Source organism: Strigops habroptila, chromosome 15 (assembly GCF_004027225.2).
Source record: "Strigops habroptila isolate Jane chromosome 15, bStrHab1.2.pri, whole genome shotgun sequence".
NCBI lineage: Eukaryota > Metazoa > Chordata > Aves > Psittaciformes > Psittacidae > Strigops > Strigops habroptila.
Window position 1 is genome coordinate 3,841,819 of NC_044291.2, and position 19,310 is coordinate 3,861,128.

Sequence of the window (19,310 nt, forward strand, 5' to 3'; positions counted from 1 at the left end):
TGCCTGTTGGGCTTTTGGCATGAATCCTGTGCTCAGTACGGTTTGGGAATACATTCCTCATATTGATGAGGAGTGAATTAAAGTGAGTGCATGGGGAGGACTGCCGGTCCCAGCTGCCCCTCAGATACCTGGTTTATAACGGAGGCAGTTTGTAGTGTCTCTTTATCAGAACCATCATTCTTAACAGCTTACAGTATTTGACAGATAAGGACATTGCTGGTATTTGAGTGTCATGGTGAGGAGGCCCTGAATGGTGCATCTCACAAACGGGGAGGCTTTTTGCCCTTTTCTCCTGTGTTTGTAGCAGAGCATCGATGCTGACTCCCAGTGTTTCAGCAACTAACAAACTTAGCAGAGGTCATCTCTCCTACCTGTCTGCTGCTGATGGAGGAATGATGAGCTGAAAGTTGCATGTTGATGTAACGCAGCCAGACAGTTTGGATAAATAAAACATGAAAGATGAATCAGCAGCGGCCACTTCATCTAGGATTTGCTGTGCCAGGACCATGTTAACTGATACACTCAAGCTTTGCAGCATCCAGCATTGCTGGCTATGAGATGCCGTGGCCAAAGCAGGGATGGAGGCATGGGAGGGCTGCCCAGCCTCAGCCTCTTTGTGTGAGCAAAGGACGTGTGCCACGCTCTTGTGTGGTGGGACAGAGCTGCAGGCGTGGTGGCTTTCCTGGTGAGGAGCTGACCATGAAATGCAGAACCTCCAAAATATAAACTCAGACGTGATCTCCCATTACTTCAGAGGCTGCAAATTCAAATATATTTTAAAATAGCTTAGCGTAATAATCACAGCAGAGGTTTGCCTGAAACACTCTGCCAGATAAAAACTAAAGGAGATACTTATTGACCAGTAACAGTAAAACACACTGGCATGGTTTGATGGCTTAGGATGAAATTTTAATTGTTCTGTATTGCATTTCTGTTTATAAAGGCTGTGCAGTAACTGAAGTGTATTTTTCTTCCATACATGAATCCAGATTATTGGCAGCAATGCTGGCTTTAACGAGAACTGCAAAGAAAATCTGGTCTCTAAACAATTGTGGAGGCTGTCATTCTGAATTGTGTTTTGAGCTCTTCAGGCCTTGATTAATAGGACGAGGCATCAGTTCAGAATTCATATGGACTCCAAATGAAGTTCTCTGTTCCAAATGGCCTGCTCTTCTGGAGTGTGCCTGTGTTTGGAGCTAGAACCATGTCTATTCAGTACTAATTAGCTAATGCATGTAATAACTTTGGCTGTGTCTGCTTGAACCATCTTCCCGTAATGCTTTCTGCTGTTACTGTCACAGAAATGTCATGTTGCTATTGTAGATGTAGAGTGTGTAAGATCTAAAGTGACCTGCTTACTAGATGAGGTAGCAGAGGTAATACTTTGAACTGCTGTGTTTCCAAAGGGAAGAATTTGGTTGTGCTTCTGAGGATCCAGAAGTATGGCAGTGGAGGAGGTGTAAGAATCTATAATTGCCGACAGTTGTCCGGTATCTCCTAGTGAATTGTCACATAGTTCCTGCAGAGGGGACAGTTGCAAGCGTTGGCTTAGTACCTCCTTACTGTTTTTAAAGTTCGTGGTCAGATGCAATAACATGGTGTCTTGGGGTTCAGCAAGTGAGAAAAGCTGGGTTTGGATTTGGTGACACTGTCATAGTTAACTGTTGTTTTTTCTCTCTCCAAAGAGTCATTTAGGCAATGTCTTGGTTGATATGAAGCTCATTGATATCAAGGACACTTTACCCGTGGGCTTCATTCCCATCCAGGAGACCTCTGATACACGTAAGTTGGCATCTGTTTTTCAGTCCCATGCTTTGGGAGCAGCCACTCCACCAGTGCCTGTGTGGGCAGCAGTGTCCCAGGCAGAGGGATGCTCTCGGCATTGCTGTGCTCTGGGGTTTACATGTGCATGTTTGGGGCAGCTCTGGACTACAGTGGAACAGCCTTCCATTTTCCTGTACTCTTCCAGGTTTCTTAACACTGCTGCCTGCCTGTCATCAGCACGCCTGCTAGAGCAGGAAGGAGTAGTTCATGTTCTCATTTTGTGAGGGAGGGCTAGGCCTAGTGGGAGCAGAGCTGCTGTCCTGAGGGATGTTCACAAATGCATACAAAAAGAAAGGACATGTGCTTGTGGTGCAGGGTTCATACACGTTAACTTTATAACTGAAGGCTGATGTCCTGGCAGCCAATGCTGAGGATGGTGGGGTATGTTTGCACTTCCTGAGAAAAGGCACAAGTGGAATGTCCAGGGAAAATACCATCCTCATTTCTGCGAGGCGGAAATCGCTTTGCTGCAGCATTTAAGCCAGCAGTTCCCAAACAGTGTATTCGGATCCCCTGGGACTTGTGGCAGCGGCAGCTGGAGCCACGTCTGGTCGCAGCACTCTGCTCTGCTGCAGCATCAGGTGCTTTGTGCCTGCAGTGTGGAGGATGGGGATGAGCCCCATGGGAGCTGAGTGTGGAAGGGCTGGAGGATACCATGTGCAGCTGCTGAGTGTACAGCTAATGCTCAAGAGCAGTGCAGGTACCAGGCTCATCAGTAATGAAATCCAGCCTAGTTATGAGTAGAAAGGAGTCCTTGCTTTGCAGGGATTCATTCATCTGGGTCTGTAGCAGATGAGGATGGTTTTTCAGTCACTACCGACCTGGTTCTGAGTTGAACCCATGACCTAGAAGTGAAAGGCTCTGCAGCCCATTCCCCGTTCTCCTGGCTCATCCCCTTTCCCTGGAGAATTCCTGGGTGCGTGCAGGATGGGGGAAGAGTCACTGGTTTATCCTGCTCACTCTTGGGAGTGCTGGACACTTACCATGTGCTGCTGTAACTTTTGTGAAAGTCCTGGTGAAAAGGTGGAGGGAACTTTATAATTAATTTAAAATGCATTGGATTGCAAGCCAGACCATCTTCAAAGCAGAGGCCCTGTCTGTGTTAATGAAGCAGTGCATATCCCTGCCTCCATTAGCATGAATGAACACATTTCGATTGACTGTTTATAATATGTTTACTTAAAATTAACTCTGGTTAAGCATGTGTAATTAATGAATCCAGCTCCTAAACCAAGTTTGCTACAGACTGCAGACTCTAGCCAAGTGTGAAAGAGACCAAAGACAAAAGCAGTCAGCTTTGTGCTTCTGTGAAAGTCAAATGAGAGGCACTGATTTTGTTCAGAGTTACATGTTTCTGTGCTCTTACTCTAAGTGACAGTTAACTTGTAAATATATTAAATACAGTACTCCTTACTAGGTTCTGAGAAAATTTTCAGGTGTGGAAGCCTTAATCCCTGGGCTCCTAAGATCAGTTTTAGGTACTTCAAATAAAAGCTCTAGTTTTTCAGAGCAGGAGAGACTAGACTTCAGGGATACAGGTATTTAGCATCTCTAAAAAGCAGCACTGGAGGTGAAAAGCTGCATGCACAGATGCTGTATGGTGACACACCTCACACGGGCTGTACATTTGTTGGTGCTGGTGTGACAGCAGATTTCAGAGGCTGGGATGGATTGCTTTCTCCAAGGTGTGGATTACAAGACAGGAGGAGCCTACAGAGACAGGGCTGCTTGCCATCTGTTGAAGTGAGAGCATATTTTTGAGCTGGAGGATATTTATTCGTATTAAGCTGAAGGGTTTTTATTTTGCAGGCAGTTGTTTGTAGTTGTTGGTTGTTTCCAGCTTTTCATTCAGTGTGTGCACTTTAGATTTTCAGTTTATCAATAGACTTCTGTCATGTCTTTTAAGTACCTGCATTCACAAATAGAAACCTCACCTTGCTCACATTGAGACTCTAGAGGGTGAGATAGAGCAGTGGTTTCCAAGCACCACAGATCTGTCTGTGTGCCAGTGCCAACCGTTGTCATGCGACTGACCCATAGCTGGATACGGATTGTATCTGTGTGCAGACAGACAGCGTGCATATACATGAATTCATTATACAGATAAGCCTTAACTCTGATGGCTTGAGTTTTTCTTGATGGATAACATGGAAACAAGTGAAATTGCTCTGTGACACTTGGCAGAAAAGGGCCATGCAGCAGATTCATCCACCCTCTGAACACCGGTCAGCGCAGCACAGTTGCTCTGTAGGAGGTCCTAGCAATTACTGCTTTGTAAATCTGGTTTATCCCTATGAAGATTCCAGGGCAAACATGGTGGGAGTATCATTTCAGTGCTTGCTGACTGAGTCAGGAGAGGTCACTGACACATAGGATGTGTGAGACTTGGGCAGACAGCTCTTATTGCTGGCCACTCGGCTTGGTGGTCTGTTTTCCTGCTTGCTGCTCCTCTTTGGTTGGCTGTTTGAAAGCACTTGGCAGAATAAACTGACCGGTTGTGTCAGCAGCTTCCAGGTATGTTCCTAGAGGCAATGCTTGTGGGAGGAATATTTAGACACAACTATGCAGGCCAGTAAGGCAAACATTACTATGGAAAGAGAAAGCGAACGTGAGAAGTATGTGGAAGTGGAAAAATCACCTGCCATTTCTGTTCTGTGGTGCCGTACTCCATGGCATACGTGATGTCTTATCTTCTCTGCAGAGGGTAGTAGGGAGTATTGGTTTATCACAGTGCCTAATAACAAATCTCACACAGTGTACAGAGGCCTCCTGATAGAAAATTTCTCCAGCCATCAAATGGCACTGCGCTGTCTGGTTTGCTGACATATGTCTGTTCTTTGGCTCAAGTTCCTGTCATAATTATCTCCCTAATATCTGGAGAGACAATAAATTACATTTATACCCTAATCTTGCATAAAAACCACCCCGTGTCCTGGGTTGTTTTTGCAGAAGAAATAGCTTTCAGGAAGAAAAGGCTGTGCATTAAATTCATCCCTCGAGATTCTACAGAGGCAGCGATCTGTGATATCCGAATCCTGGGTAGATCTAAACAAGCCCCTCCTCAGTACACCTTCATAGGGTGAGTACCCCTTGCTCCAGGAGCTGTTGTCCTAAATTCAGTTGTACCGCGGCTAAGCACCCTGTTTTCCTGTAATTTCTAAATAGTAGTTTGTAAGATCTAAAGCTTGTCATTAGAAGAGTTTACATAAGTACAAGTATTACTAGATTTGATGTAGGAATTAACTAACTTCCCACCCCACCCCCTTTTTTCTGTTCCAATTAGGCTGATGCTCACTAACCAAGGTGTTTGTGGAACACATCAGTGCTTCATACTTATGCACATGTGCATCATTTGCTTGTCATTAATGTCTTCTGCGTTGATTGCACAGGGAGTTGAACAACATGGGCATTTGGTACCGGATGGGCAGAGTTCCACGCAACCATGAGCCTTCACAGCCCGAGACTCCTCCTGCCCAAGCACCATCTTCAACACCCGCTCCTAACCTGCCAAGGTAAGTTTTCTGCTTTCCAGCCCCTTCTGCTTGATGCTGCAGGGTGTATTATTACCAGTCTTGCCTGGTGGAATCAAGAACATGGTTCCACATCAGTACGAATGGTTTTATGGTGTGATCTGATAATGAGAGAATGTGTCATTCTGAAAGTATTTGCCTGATGAAAGTTCCTTTGGCTGTCACTGTATAAAGACATATAGGTGAAGAAGTCAGAAGAAAGAAAAAGCCTGCAGAGGAAGGGAAATGGCCAACTACACCTTTTCTTTGCTTTAAACTGTGTGAAATATTATAGTTTCCAACAAGTATGTGTGGGTCACCCATGGAGGGTAGCCCAGAACTGTAGCCAAGCTGATTTCTCTCCTGGACCAAAGGGAGGGAGAAGCGTTGATACAGATTTTAATGTATAGGGAGATAAGTTCTGCTCATTCTCCAGAATCGCTGCGCTCATGGTTTGAAATACTGGCCCTGTTTTGTCTTTTCTTGGACCCAGCTACTGTGCTGCAGTCTTGCAGCTGCCACTGAGCATGCAGAGCAGGCTGCTCATCTGACAGGAGCCATGCTTCTGGCCAGATACTGGCATAGTGTCTGTCCAGGTGATTTTCCCTGTGTTGTAGACAATATTTGTGTGTGTGTGTGTGTGTGTATAAATGTATGCATTTGTGTGTATACTTACATATAACAGTAGTCCTGTATTGACAGCTTACTTGCTGAATTTCTCTGGACAAAACAGAGTGTTGTTAAGCAACAAACCAACCCAGGCAGAGGTTAAACTGAGTGCTTTATGCTCCTGGCATTTGCTATGAAAGCACAGCATCTAGAGTGAGATGGGCTCTTCCTGATGAGGCTTACTCACTGAACTCTGGGCTGGGCTATTGCCAGGGGATAGCACATTTTCTATGGTCCCTTTGGGCTTATGCTTAATTAAGTGAACACATATTTTTGCACTAAGCCTTTGGTATACTGCAGATACATTTACAGTATTACAATAACTGTTAAGAGCTAGAATTTCAAAGGAGACTGCGGAGGGGAATTCCCAGGGGACTGGTTTCTGTGTCAAGGTCACTCTATCATAGAGGTGATACCTGTGTCCTTCAGAGTCTTGATTTACAGGTCATTTCAGAGAGTGGCGCTTAAACTGCTCTAAACTGTTCCCAACAAAGCTGTCGGGCAGGTGTGTACATTTGAGCCTTCACCCATGACCCAGACTTAAATCTGCTTTTTTGTGGCAGCTCTTCAAGCCCTCCAGAGCATTTGGGCATTTCTTTCACTGAGAGTTTTGCTCAGTCGCTGCCATGCTGTGGCATGCTGCTAGCTGTCCTATACTGTCAGGTGTGCTGCAGGCAGGGATGCTGTCTTGCCTCTCAGAGACGGAAGCAAGAGAAATGAAAAGCCAGCAGTCTTTTGGAGATTTCAGCCTGTCCCACTGGGAGCTGATAACGTTGTTTTGAAGCTCCACTGGACATAAAGCTACATGCTGGCACAGGCCATGCGAGATCAGAGAAAAAGACGTCTTGATTTTAGAGCACAGATCTTCATTTTCTGTCTGCAAGAAATTCCTGCCTGGGCAGATTTCCACAATAAAGAGAAAAAATTATCATAGCAAGAGAATGTCAATGGCAGTCCTTAATCACTAAGTGTGGAAGGGTCACTTTATGGCTGAGCAGGGAAGGCTGTTGAGCAGTGTCAGAGCTATTGGGAACAGGGCCAAAATTAGAGCTCAGTGCATCAGCGACAGCCTGAAAAGAAGTGTTTACAAGGCTTATATATTTTATAACCTCTTGTTGTACAGTTTATGGTTTACAATGGCTGCAAGGAAATTGGATCAGTTTTGTTTTACTTGCCAAATAAAGCAAATGTCAAAATAGTCAATATAAAATGTATTCTAATTTGGCTGAGTTAAACCAGCCAGTATGCAGTAGAATAATTGAATGTTACATTAATGCCTCCTAGTAAAAACCACCTGTCTGTAGCCAGCTCCACTCTCATGCCCCGTGCATGATTTACAGGTAACTTTTACACCACCAGCCTGATCATTCAAAGCATCTTTCATGTCTGGTTTTTTTCACTCTGATTATTTATTATCCAATATATTTTTTAAGAAATAGAAATGTATATAAAAGTACATCCTGCAAATATTTCATTATTATGGGGAACACATACGACTTGGAAGCCTTTCCTAATACTTTATCAGCAATGTGGTAAGTTACTCAACACTTAATGTTGGTGGAAGATTGTAGTCACAAGTAACCTCTTATTTTTACGTCACCGTAGAGAGATGAGATTACACTGGTAGACAGTTTGTTGGTTTATTCCATGTGGATATATCCTGACAGGAACAGCAGGGAGATATTCTGATACTGCTGTGAGTGTTAAGAGGAAATCCATGAGCAGTGCTGAATAGGCTGGTCAAATATTTAAGCTATTCAGTTGCTGTCTAGCATTATAAAATAATTCTAAATCAAGAGGGCATGGTTGGGTGCTTCAGAACAATTGCTAGCATGGGATATAAACCAAACCAGTAAAACACACCAGTGAGCTTCTGCACAGCAAAACCTTCCTAAATGGAAGGACTTTTTACTGTGGGAGATGTTTATTTCTGCTCCAGCCGTGTTTCCTTCTCTGATCCATGATGTAAGTTACTAATGGTGGTGGATGGCAGCACATGAGAGTTTTGTCATGTGTCAGAGGTTTGACCTCCACAGCTTGCGCATCGGCAATGCTGCCTCCACCGCTTGTGCCGCAGGGTTATGGCTCACAGAACTGCACAAGGGAAGCTTTGTCTGATATCCGTGCTGGACTGCATATGTTATTTTTCAGCCATTTCTTCTCCTTGGTGTTTCCTACTGCAGGCATCTGGCTTAATGGTCTCTAACGGCAGCCCTCACGCATTCCAGTGAGGATGGCATGCTGTGCTGTGGAGCGCAACCGTGCCATTGTGCAAGGCATCAAGCTGCTTTACTGTCTTTTCTCTCCAAATTCTGCGACAGCTTCTTGGCAGTAATGGCAGCCTGGAGAAATGCACTTGCAGTTTCCCATCCTAGAAGGCTGCTACTAAAGAACTGCTTTTGTTGACTTGAGTCACCAGTGGGAGTTAAATGTAACTTTCCTCAGAATCTCTGCACTGTATTCAAGGCTTGCACTCACTGGTGCTGCATGGTGACATCCCTTTGGGGAACAGGAAGGTAATCCCCTCCACAATAAGAGGTGCTAGTAATGGGTAACTCACCTGGCCTTCTGCTTTTGCTTCACACAGCCTGTAGATTGGCCATCACCAGTGAATGGGCTGGGGACTTGGAGAATAATGCGTGTTACAAGCATTTGAGCAGTATCTTGGGGCTCAGCTCTCCATGCCTCAAGCTCTCTTGAAGTAGGATTTGTGTGTGATGTTCTCTTCATGAGTCCAGTTCCAGCCTTTTGGGAGCAAGTCCCCCACTTCTGTGAATGCACACAGAGCCAACCTTGAACCACTTTGCCTTGTGGCTGCCTGCAGGATGGCTCCATCACAGCCATGGTGCTCAGTGAGCCCACGTAGCTTATGTGGTTCAGGAGTGCCTTTCGCATCCCTTCCCAAGGTGCTGCAGGAGTCTCCACCACCGTTGCTCAAACAGCCCTCTCACAATTTGTCAGCTGCAAGCAAGATGTCAGTCAGTGCTGCTGAAGTGTGTTTTACAGTGACAGACATAATTGCACTTAACTTTTTGCGTGGATGTTATCAATCTGTGACGGATACTTTGGGAAATGGAGCACTCTGATTGCAGATAATGTGTCACAGGCGTTTAATCTTCCTCGCGGGGAGACTGGGATTCAGTCACAACTTTTACTTGTTGATGTCAGGTTTTGAAAATGTAGGTTCGTGCTGACCCTGGGAATCGTTCAGTCATTTAGTTTGCAAGGCTGTCATCTGAAAGGTTAGTGGCTTACCAGGGAGAGGGAAGATCTTGCTGCAATCCGCTTGCATTCATATCATGTGCTAGTGTGGCTGGGCGCTCGGTGTTCAGGTTCAAAAGGGCAGAACTCCTCCACGTGCCTTCCTGGGATGCCTGTGGCATATCTCTGTGGCTGTTCTAGTTGAGAACCACAAGGGAGAGGGCAGGAGCCTCCTGAGGCAGAGGTAAGCCCGAGTTGCAGGTCTTGGTGGGGCTTACAGTGCCTGCTGCCATTCAGGAGGCAGAGCCATGAGTGGGTCACTTGTCCTCTGGACTGACCATAAAGGCATATAGGTGAGCAAAACAGTGTATGCCCCTAGTGCTGCATCTCTAAGCATGCCTGGTGACCAGGAGAGGTGACAGAGCTGGCAGGGTGGCTGGCCTGGCCAGGAGAGGCCAGCAGTGCTGGAGATGCTGTTCACTGGTTGGGAACGCTGAGTGGCTCAGTTGGGTTTCTCACACTGGGTGCTCCTGGCACAGCCAGGCACAAGCCATTGCGGGCACTGGCAGAAGGAGGCACCAGACCTGGGGACCCAGCATATGTCTGCTTGTGCTTGTGACTCCTCCCTGATCTGCATGGTTAGTATGCTGCAGAAGTGCTGCAGCTCAAACCTCTTGCATTCGTGGGTCTGAGTGGGGCTGGCAGCATCCCCCTCAGTGCAGTCTGTGTGTGCCACCAAGTGCTCTGGCCTTGAAATCCTGATCTAGCAGGAGCATTGCACCGGGGAAGCGCGGCTCTGGTTTTGATAACCAGATAACCATTGTCCTACTTAAACCCGTGAAATAAGAGCAGGATGTGTAAATTTTCCTCTCGTGCTTCCAATTACCTTTTAAATAGTTAAACTACCCCTCCTTAGAAAAGGGAAATGCTTTGCTCCTGTTTTCTGTTCCCAGTGGAGCTTAATGTTAAGGAATGTAAGAATTTCCTTTCTAGGCAGAGAGGTCTGATTTTTCAAACTGATTTATTAATGGTGTTTGAACTTTGTCATGTAAGCCTGGAAAGTGATCAGTGTGTGGCTTTCTGCTGGAGGCTGATGATGTGCAATAGGTGGCAGCTAATAAAGCAGCACCAAGCCTGCGTGGTGGAAACCTGAACTTGGCCTGATGGTGAGCCAGCTTCACTTCGTGCAGTGGGTTAATTAAAGGGAAGGAGGAAGCCTTTTGCCTATTACTTTATTGTAAGTAGCAACAATATTATTTAGAAATAACAATCTTAAAGTAAAAATCAACACAAAATAACTTTTAGGGAGAGTCTGTAGAAGAAAAAGTTCCAGGGTTCGAATGGTTTTCTGCTCTGGTGTGGAACAAAGCCGTGGACTGGAGACAGACACCACTGGTAAGCCTGATGGCCAGGAGGCTGTCACAGAGTGGTGGGGGATCTTCCTTAAGGTCCCTCCTCAGAACTAAATGCTATCAAATAGGGTGTATTTTGGGATGGATGTTTCTGGCTTGACTGGAAAGTGCTCTGAAAAACCTTGCCAGTGGGATCTCTGACAGTCTGATCCTTTCTACAGAATGCTTCCTTCTTGATGGAGTTGTATTTTCTAATCTGTTTCATTGAAAGAGCTCTAAAGTAAAACTACCTTCTGATTTACAACTAATAAAGCCTATTCTCTGGCTTGAATGCTCAAATCACTTGTATCCTGAAATACAGCATGGTATTCCTGTTTTTAATTTATGAACCCTACAAGAGGCTAAGGATGGCACAAGGGCTGGGTTCACATCCCAGTAGCTATGGATAAAAAACCCAATGAGATTGAAACAATAACCTGAATTTTGGGGGAAGTGTTTCCATAGACCCTTTGCAGTGGGTATGGTAAGAAGCAAAATGTAAGGATGAAATGTCAGTGATGCATATATGCTGTGCAAATCTGAACATGAGGGTTGGTTTGAGCGGGTTAAGGTGCTGGCACACATTTATCCAGAGTCTGTTTCCCATAAGGAATTTGTTATGAAACTGCACTGACCGTATGGCTTGCGTCCAACTCAGCTGGATGAAGACGTGCAAAAATTGGTCACAGTCCAGTATGTTTTAGTGGTAGAAAATGATGATTAGGAAAAAATGTTTAAACAATACGAGTGGTTTCCAGGCACAAGAATCCCTGGCAGCAGCCGAGAGAGACATTAACTGTAGTTAGAAGAAGTCTGATGGATTTAGCTGATTTTGAGGATGCGTTGAAAAATTTGGGGAGTTCTTTGAGTGAAGAGGCTTCGATCTCCTTGGAGTCGTTTTTCTTTATAGAGCCCTGTGCCTGGTATAGTAATATTCCTGGAGGCATGTTTTCTTTAGGGTATAGTGTAGGGTCATTAAGTACAAGCCGAAGGTATTCATTCAAAGAAGCTATACACTGAGTTGTTAAATAAGCCCTGCGGGGGAATTGAGCGTTTTTTCCCTAAAACTTCTGTGTTGTCTGCTATTTAATATGATCTCTGCCACTGTTGATTTGTAATCTGTGCTTTCACCCTGAAGTGCATGTGGTTGTGTTCACATATTTCCTTCTTTAAATCAATCACTTTCGCCATTTTCCAAAACACTTCTTGAGTTTATTGCTTTTAGTAAAGTGTTCAGACTGTCATTATTTATTACTGGCAAAGTGCTGACAACGTGCTCTTCCCAAATGAGTCTTTATGTGGAGTATTTGTTTAACAGGTTCTGCAGGGGTGGTGCTGCTGCTCCCTGGTGCTATGGGTCTGCTGGGGTGCAGCCCCCCTGGCAAGGGGCTTGCCTTTGGGAGATGCTGCTGGTGGACCTGTGAGCCTGGGCTTTGTTGTGCTGATTAATTTGACAGAATTTAAAATCCTAACCGAGGAGGCTTACACCGTGTGTAATTTATCTTTTTGGAGTATTTCTGCTGTTTGGCAATTTTTCCCTACTGCTTCATTATCTGAAAACTCCTGACTCTGGAGAGTAGCTAGTGAAGGATGTGGAAAGCTGTGCTCTTCCCGCTGCAGCCTCCAGAGACGCCGCGCTGCTCATCTAAGACAACCACTTCATAAGCACCTCATGCTTACAGTATGAGGTCTTAGTTCTTTGATGCAGTCCTCTGCCTATAACAATTTAATGGGCTGCAGCTCCGACTTTCAAGCAGTGTAAATTAAACTACTTGGGTTTTTTCTATTGTTTGGCAGCTGTTCTATCCTGGTTACTTAAGTCCTCTGATCTAAATTAATCCCCGTATAGAGGAAGCTGCAGGAGTTTCATTCTGCATTAAGCCTTACATTTTGGGTTGCTGGTCTGCAGTAGATCATGCTCCCTTGTTAGCATCACTGGGGCTTGTTCTCTTCAGCTGGTGATGGCTTTAGTTTTGACAGAATAGCACAGCAGCATTTTCCCCTGTCTCTGAGGCATGGTTGTGCCGAGAGGGGATGCACAGAGGCTGCTGTGGGCAGGCTTCTCCTCTTCCCTTTCTGCAGCTGGGAAAATGAAATGGGTAAATCTAAAAGTGGAAAGAATCACTCGCTGCCTTTTTCATTCTGTTTGGGCTTTTATAAAAATCTGAATCTGGCACCACCAGCTCTCATTGATTTTTAGGAAACAGGATATTTTAGTAGCTTGGAATGAGATGAAATGCTTGCAAAGCCCATATGTTGCTTGTTTTAGGGAAAGGGTCAGGAAGGTTTTAGAAAGTATTTAAATATTTGGTTTACACGATTAGAATAGATTGTCTGGAATGAAGTCCATTACCCGAGGTGATTCTTGCCTCACAGTCTTGTTTTTCATTGCAGTTCTTTGGGGTATGAGGTAGGTGTTCTGGCATCGCAGTGCCTGAGCACAGTAAAAGTTAAGGACTGAATAAATACTGTAGATGGGATTCTGGACACCGCTGGAGCTATAGATATCTGGTCTGGCATTGTCTGCAAGCTGCAGTTTGGAAAATGCATTCTGGTAAAGGGAGCAGTTGCTGAGAGGTTCTCTGATGTCTGTCAGTGAAACTCCAGCAGTGTGTTTCTTAGAAATGGGCTTTTTCCTCCCTCTGTAGACAAAGCTTTCAAGTTGGATTACGTTTCTTGGAGCTACAGCCTGATACTAACTTCTTGTAGGTGTATTTTCAGCTTTCTGCAGCTTGGAATTTAATTGTTCTGTCCTTAGTGTTTCACGAGGCATGGTCTTTGCATAATTATGGTAGACATAATTCTTTTTATTTGAAGGTATGCCTATGAGACTGAAGTTTTGGCAGCACTGTTCTTAAGTTCATTTAATTTGCAGTCATGGCAGTGGTAATCAAAGAACAGGACACCTCCAGTCTGCAGCATGCACTATGGTTTCTAATATATTTGATAACTTGGGGCAGTTAAAAGTTTTGCCTCATTTCTCTACCACGCTCATCCAGTCCAATTGGAAAGCAAAAACCTAGCATTGTTCTTTTGCTGTGCTTTGTTGATGTTTTTATATGAATTATGAAGCATCCTTTGATATCTGGCATTTCCCCTTACGATCCTCTGTTACTTTTTATGAGTACTTGCCCTCTAACTTCAAAAGCAGTTCATCACCTTCCTGCAGACAGTTATTAATAACTGGTTTGGAACTGTTGGGCATTCCTGGGCCTGTTTTATACGAGTTTCTCTCCAAAAACATTCAGAAAGTGGCCATAATGTGCGCAGACCTCAAACTGCCTTTGCTAGCATGTGAAGGGTCTCTCTCATCACGTGCCTCTTCAGTTGCTGTCCTGTGTAGGCTTGTTTCATAGATTTAATGACTAAAAGAAAAACTGAAGCTAAGAGAGTAATTAAATCTGCCCAGTTCTGAACCGTGCTGTTGCAGTTGTTTCATCCTAAATTGCCTGCAAATTATGGTATGCTAGGGAAAACTATTTTTTGTATTTAACCCATGCTGGAACAGTGTTGGGTTGGACTTCAGTGTGGGAGAGCATGGGCTGGAGTGCCCTGATAGTGGCCTCATTAGGGCTGGTCCATCCATCCTTCCTGCAGCACCAAATCTACCTCGCTGCTTTCATTCGGTAAAGAGGAAGAAAAGTATGTTTTGTGACAGTTCAAAAGGAAAATAATTGGCATGGGGATAGTTAATGTGAGTTGCCATTCCTTAACATCGGAGATTCCACTAAAGTACTAATAATTACTGTTAATATCTTTCAGTGGAAACTTTCAGAGTAAACCAGCACTGGTTGGAGCAGTATTTAACGGCATGCTGCTGGCATGATAAGAATGCAAATAAGCGTTATTAGCCTAATGATTTTGCTGTCACCATGGCTGTGCAGCAGTAGTGTTGTGAATATGTCATGCAGTACCCGTGAATTTGGAAAGTGTGTCAAAACACAACTTCAATTAGTTTGCTCTAATTATGGCTCTAGAGAGTTCATAACTATATCACTCCTCATTAAAAGAGATTTTCTTATATGGATTAATACAGCACATAAAGGGATGTTTGAGCGATCTGAAGCAGAGCTGTGCAGAGGGAGGATGCCCATGGTGCGGTGGGAAGTGCAGGGGGTCTCACCCCGTCCCGTGAGCTCCTGGTGCAGGGCAGGGATGGGAAACAAGCCAGGCAGGACTGGGCGGCTGTGCTGTGGTATCCTTGGCACATGAACCTGGCAGATGATCCTGGACAGGCTCTTCAGGTAAGAACAAAACAACCCAACCGAAAACAAACCATAGAAGCCCTGGTAGGAGCTACACTTCATGCTAAAATGGAGATCTGGCCTGAAAGCTCTGATAAAGATTGAGGAGCACAGCCAGTCAGAATCTGGAATTTCAGAAAGAGCCCTGCAGGATGCCAAATGTCCACGTGCCTTTCCCAGGATATTCGTAGTGTCTTTTAAATGCCATCTTTTGGTATTGCCTGAGCACATCCTTGCTTTGCAGAACAGGGAAGAGATTCTTGTGCTCACAGGTGAGTAGTTGGTGAAGGGTTAAGGTAGTAATTGTTTAAATCTTTTAGGCTTTCCTCCCAGTTCTGTGATAATTTGATGAAGAACTTCACCCTAATTAAATATTCAAATTAGGAATAAGTGTCAATATGGCTTCCCATTGCCTGGAATGATGATTAATTGTATTCAAAACTCTAGTGGCCGCTGTAATCTAAACCAAACCGTTGTTCTTGATTATTTGTGCAACACATTTACCATGTTTTTGTTTTAAAATTTAAACTAGTAATTGATTTGCCATATGCTGCAGAGCTGCACATACTTTCACGATATGTGTTTAGGAACTTGGGGACTTTGTAATTGGGATTTTCTTGCTTTTCAATGGCAGCCTCTATTTTTTTTTTTGTCTTCTACAATGCAAAATGATTTGGCTTTCACAACACATAAGGAAAATGCATTATGCAATCAACTTAGTAGGTTTAAGTTATATTGATCCTGGCCAAAGTTTGCATTAATTTAAAATAAATTAGACTTTGTTTCCTGTTTTTCCTTACAATGTCATGCTTTTTAAAAAGGGAAGGGGAGAGCTGATCTCCTACCAACAGTCACTGCCCTCCGTCTTGCAGCTAAATGTTCTCCTTGGAGAGACCTGGCTCTTGGAGCAGCTCCATGGGAGTGATGGAATGCCCATTTGTCCTACCTTGGAGATGGAAAGTGGCCATGGAGGGGGGGCCTTGTTTCCAAACACCCTCATGACAACCCATGTTCAGACCCTGGTGCTGCCAGGCCAGTGCTGGCAGCGGCTGAATGGGGAGTTTTGCTTGTGAGTGGTTGTGGGAGTGAGAGCACAGTTACTTCTTAACAGTGATGTGTCTGAAGTGGAGAGCAAAGGGGATACCCCATGGAGTTAGGCAGCGATAAGTCATCTTCTGCTGCTGTATTCACCAGTGTGTGGTCAGAGTCCCTCGGATGGTGAGCAATTCATTTTAATTACACACGTGGAACGTGTGCTCCGCTTCAGCATATGGCACTTGTGAAACCTGGTGCTCGTGTGAGCTGCCAGGCACGCTGGTGGCGACTGAGGACTCGGCTCAGAAAGTCTTTTGCAAACTAAGGGTTCAGAGCTTTATGGGAAGGCTGCTGCACCATGGAGCTGATGGCTCTTCCGCAGTGCTTCCACAGCACGCACCATGAGCCCTGTGGGATGGTCCTGTGACTGGAGGGGTGCTCATCACCTCCCTCGGAGCGTGCGCTGGTCCAGAGGGAAGGGGGTCAGCCTCTTCTGCATCAGGAGCTGGTGGAAACCTCTAAAATAGTCTGCTCAGAAATGGGCCTTTCAAGTGGATCTGCTTTGTTTACTTCCCAAACAATTCCTGCTGTTTTGTTTGGGGTGAAAAAAGTCCCCTGGACAAGCAAGAGAAATTCAAAAGTCTTTCTGTTAGCTGTTTTGGTGCCTCAGAAAGTATTTTTGGATACTGCTATTAAAAAACAAATGAAAAGCGTGTAATGCCTACAGGCAGTGGTCTTCTGTTTTAAAGTGTGTTCATGACAAACCTGCCTCTGCTCGCAACGAGTCTCATATGGATTGTGTTTTAAACAGCAAACTGTTAGCCAAATTCAAAACTATTTTCACACCATCTTTTTTTGGTTAGAAGGAGCTTTGGGAAGCACAAGCAAATTCAAACTTATATTTGCTTTTTCTTATTTTATCCGTGCTGTTCACCATCAGTCGCATCGAGGGCTAAAAATACATAGTTCTTCACAAAATGTGTCCTGGTTTTTAAAGGCAGATAATTTCCAGATGATTTGCTCGATAGATAAAACCTGCTAGCTAAGAATGTGGGTTTGATGGAGGATATGCAGGGCCCTGTTTCACAGATACTGTGTGTTTGAGAGGACACAAAGGCCGCCTTGTTTTCCTGGCAGGAGGGCAATGCCATGCAGGAGGGCCTTGCCATGTGCAGTAGCTCTCCTCATGTGAAATGGAAGGAAGGAGCATCTGCATTATGTATGGCAGTGTGGTCCACAAGATTAATGATAATGTTCTGTAAAAATTTGCTGGGATCAGCATTAGAAAAATACAGATTTGAATTAACAGGGAAAAGCCCAAATCTCTCATCAAAGCATAGAAATCTGTGGGCTATCAGTAGCTGTTACTAGCAAAAAGTCTTTCATGGCAGACTTCTCAGAGCTCCGTGGCTGGCTGGGCAGCCACACTGGCTGTACAGTGTGATGGCAGAGGGAGGGAGAGCTGTGTCCACTGCATTGAGCAGCCTCACTGGTGCTCTACCAAGCCCCAGAGCTCCCGAGGGTCTGATGAGGTATCTCATCTGCCCTCCCACCCCACATATTCCTGGGAAGGTCGCCCACCTCACCTTCTAGCCTGTGTCCAGGCTTGCCGGGTCCTGGATTTTCCTCTTAGTAAGCCCTAAGCCACTGAAAATAGTTTCAGCTTCACTTCCATGAGCTCCATTTTTTTCCTATTTATAGGAAAGTTTAATGGAAGATGTAAAAATATCTCCCTGCTGCAGGAATGCTGGGCAGAGCGCTGCTGCAGCCGGGGAGGTGATGAGTGAAGTTTGGCTTCCCTTTCCTCCGGGGTTGGTGTAGGGGAGCTCAGCTCATCACCCCCTGCCTCGGGGAGCATGGGAGCCTGCAGCCAGCATTGGGTAGGTCTGGAGCAGGCCTTGGTCATCAAGAGAGATTTAAAGATCCTATTTACAAACATACTCAGAAGTTTTTGGCACTTGCTGTTAATGCTTTCTGCCTTTAAGGAGACACCATTGAGTCCTGCAGGGTGTTCAGGCACTCTCCATGCCTTCTGTTGAGACTTGTGTTTGCAGAGGGGAGGCCGTGCAATCTGTCCCGGGGTGCCAGCTCACAAGGAGCTGCTATGTCCTCCCAGAGGTGGAAGCACCTCTGTAGTGCTTCGGTTGTTGGCTGAGTCCAGTGTTCAGCAGGGCAAAGCAGGCTTGTGGTGAGGCATAGACAGTCTTGCTCATAGCTGGGCTGAGGAGCAGATAAAGCAGCTCACCACATTTGGTTGTGGCTGAATCACCACCTCAGTCTCTCCCTGGCCTTTGGTGCCCACTCCAGCTTTTGGAAGCAATGTTAAAGTTGATGTTTGCTGCTTAACCTGACTGGAATCGTCAGGCAAGAGCAAGCTGACAGCAGCAACATTTTCTGCTTTGTAATAACATCCTGTCCATTTCCCATCTCTCTTCCTTAGGCATATCTCACTGACACTTCCTGCCAGCTTTCGAGGGAAAAGTCACAGCACTCGCCTAGACTTGGAGCACCAGCACTCGAATTTGTACGCCATATCAGGTAAGCTGCGTGCACAGTGCTTCTCTGCTCCTCTGTGTAACCAAGAGTGGAACCCAGTAAAGCAGCCCTGCTTGTACAAACAGCCGTGTGTGTGGTACCCAGGAAACATACACCCAGCTTTTGTCAGTGCTGTTTAAGTGTTGAGGGCAAGAGGGGCACAGAGAGGCCTCAGAACGTGCCCAGACACATGTGTTACTGGCAGCAAGTATTACTGATCACTGGGGGGATCTCAGCCCTCAGAGAAGGATGCTGCTGCCCATGGAGGTGCTCAGTGGGAGCTCTGATGGAAAGCAACACTGATACAAACTTTGCTCCTTATGTGGGTCATGATCATCACAAGTGAGTCATAAGAGACCACACCTCTGCCTGTTTCACAGGAAGCTTTGTCCTTCCTAGCAGTGATGAGTTTCCTACACCCTCTTCTCTGCTACACTCAACATACACACTAAAAGCAGATGAGATCTTTTTCCCATTTCTATATTCTGAATGCTGCACTGCATAGGTTTGTTTGGTATTAGGGAAAATTTGAAATTAGATGTTAGGATATGGAGGGGTGTCTGTGTTATTTTTAAGAAGCGTGTGCTTGCGGATGCACACTTGGTCTCTAGCTGCAGCTTTCTCTCTGTTCACCATTCCAGGCTAGTACACAAGTGCTAGAGCTAGTGATAGTTTCCAGATGTCAATGTGGAAAAAAACTGCCAATGAATATTTTAGCCTGGTTTTGTTTTTAACTAGTACTAGTCTGCAGGGAAAATGTGTGTTTAAATAGAATGGTGAGGATCAAGCCCATTTCTTCACCTGTGCAGGTACTTGTTACTGTGCTTCGGGACCATGCAGCGGGTTCAGTTTGGAGCTGGGGCCCCTGTGAGCAGGCCCTGACAGCTCTGCTCTTCTGGAGG

General features: G+C 45.2%; 1 protein-coding gene across 8 annotated transcripts in view; it reads left to right on the forward strand.

Moving 5' to 3' along the window:
• Nucleotides 1-19,310, forward strand: part of MVB12B (multivesicular body subunit 12B) — a 62,799-nt gene that overhangs the window by 13,438 nt on the left and 30,051 nt on the right. For all 8 annotated transcript variants that reach the window (XR_003994456.1, XR_003994457.1, XM_030506906.1 and 5 more), the window contains 4 exons: nt 1,686-1,782; nt 4,774-4,903; nt 5,214-5,336; nt 18,314-18,411. Coding sequence is in view for 6 of the 8 variants with exons in the window: in XM_030506906.1 (XP_030362766.1) it covers nt 1,686-1,782; nt 4,774-4,903; nt 5,214-5,336; nt 18,314-18,411 (448 nt within the window). In the remaining 2 variants the exon portion in view is untranslated. The remainder of the gene's footprint in view (nt 1-1,685; nt 1,783-4,773; nt 4,904-5,213; nt 5,337-18,313; nt 18,412-19,310) is intronic.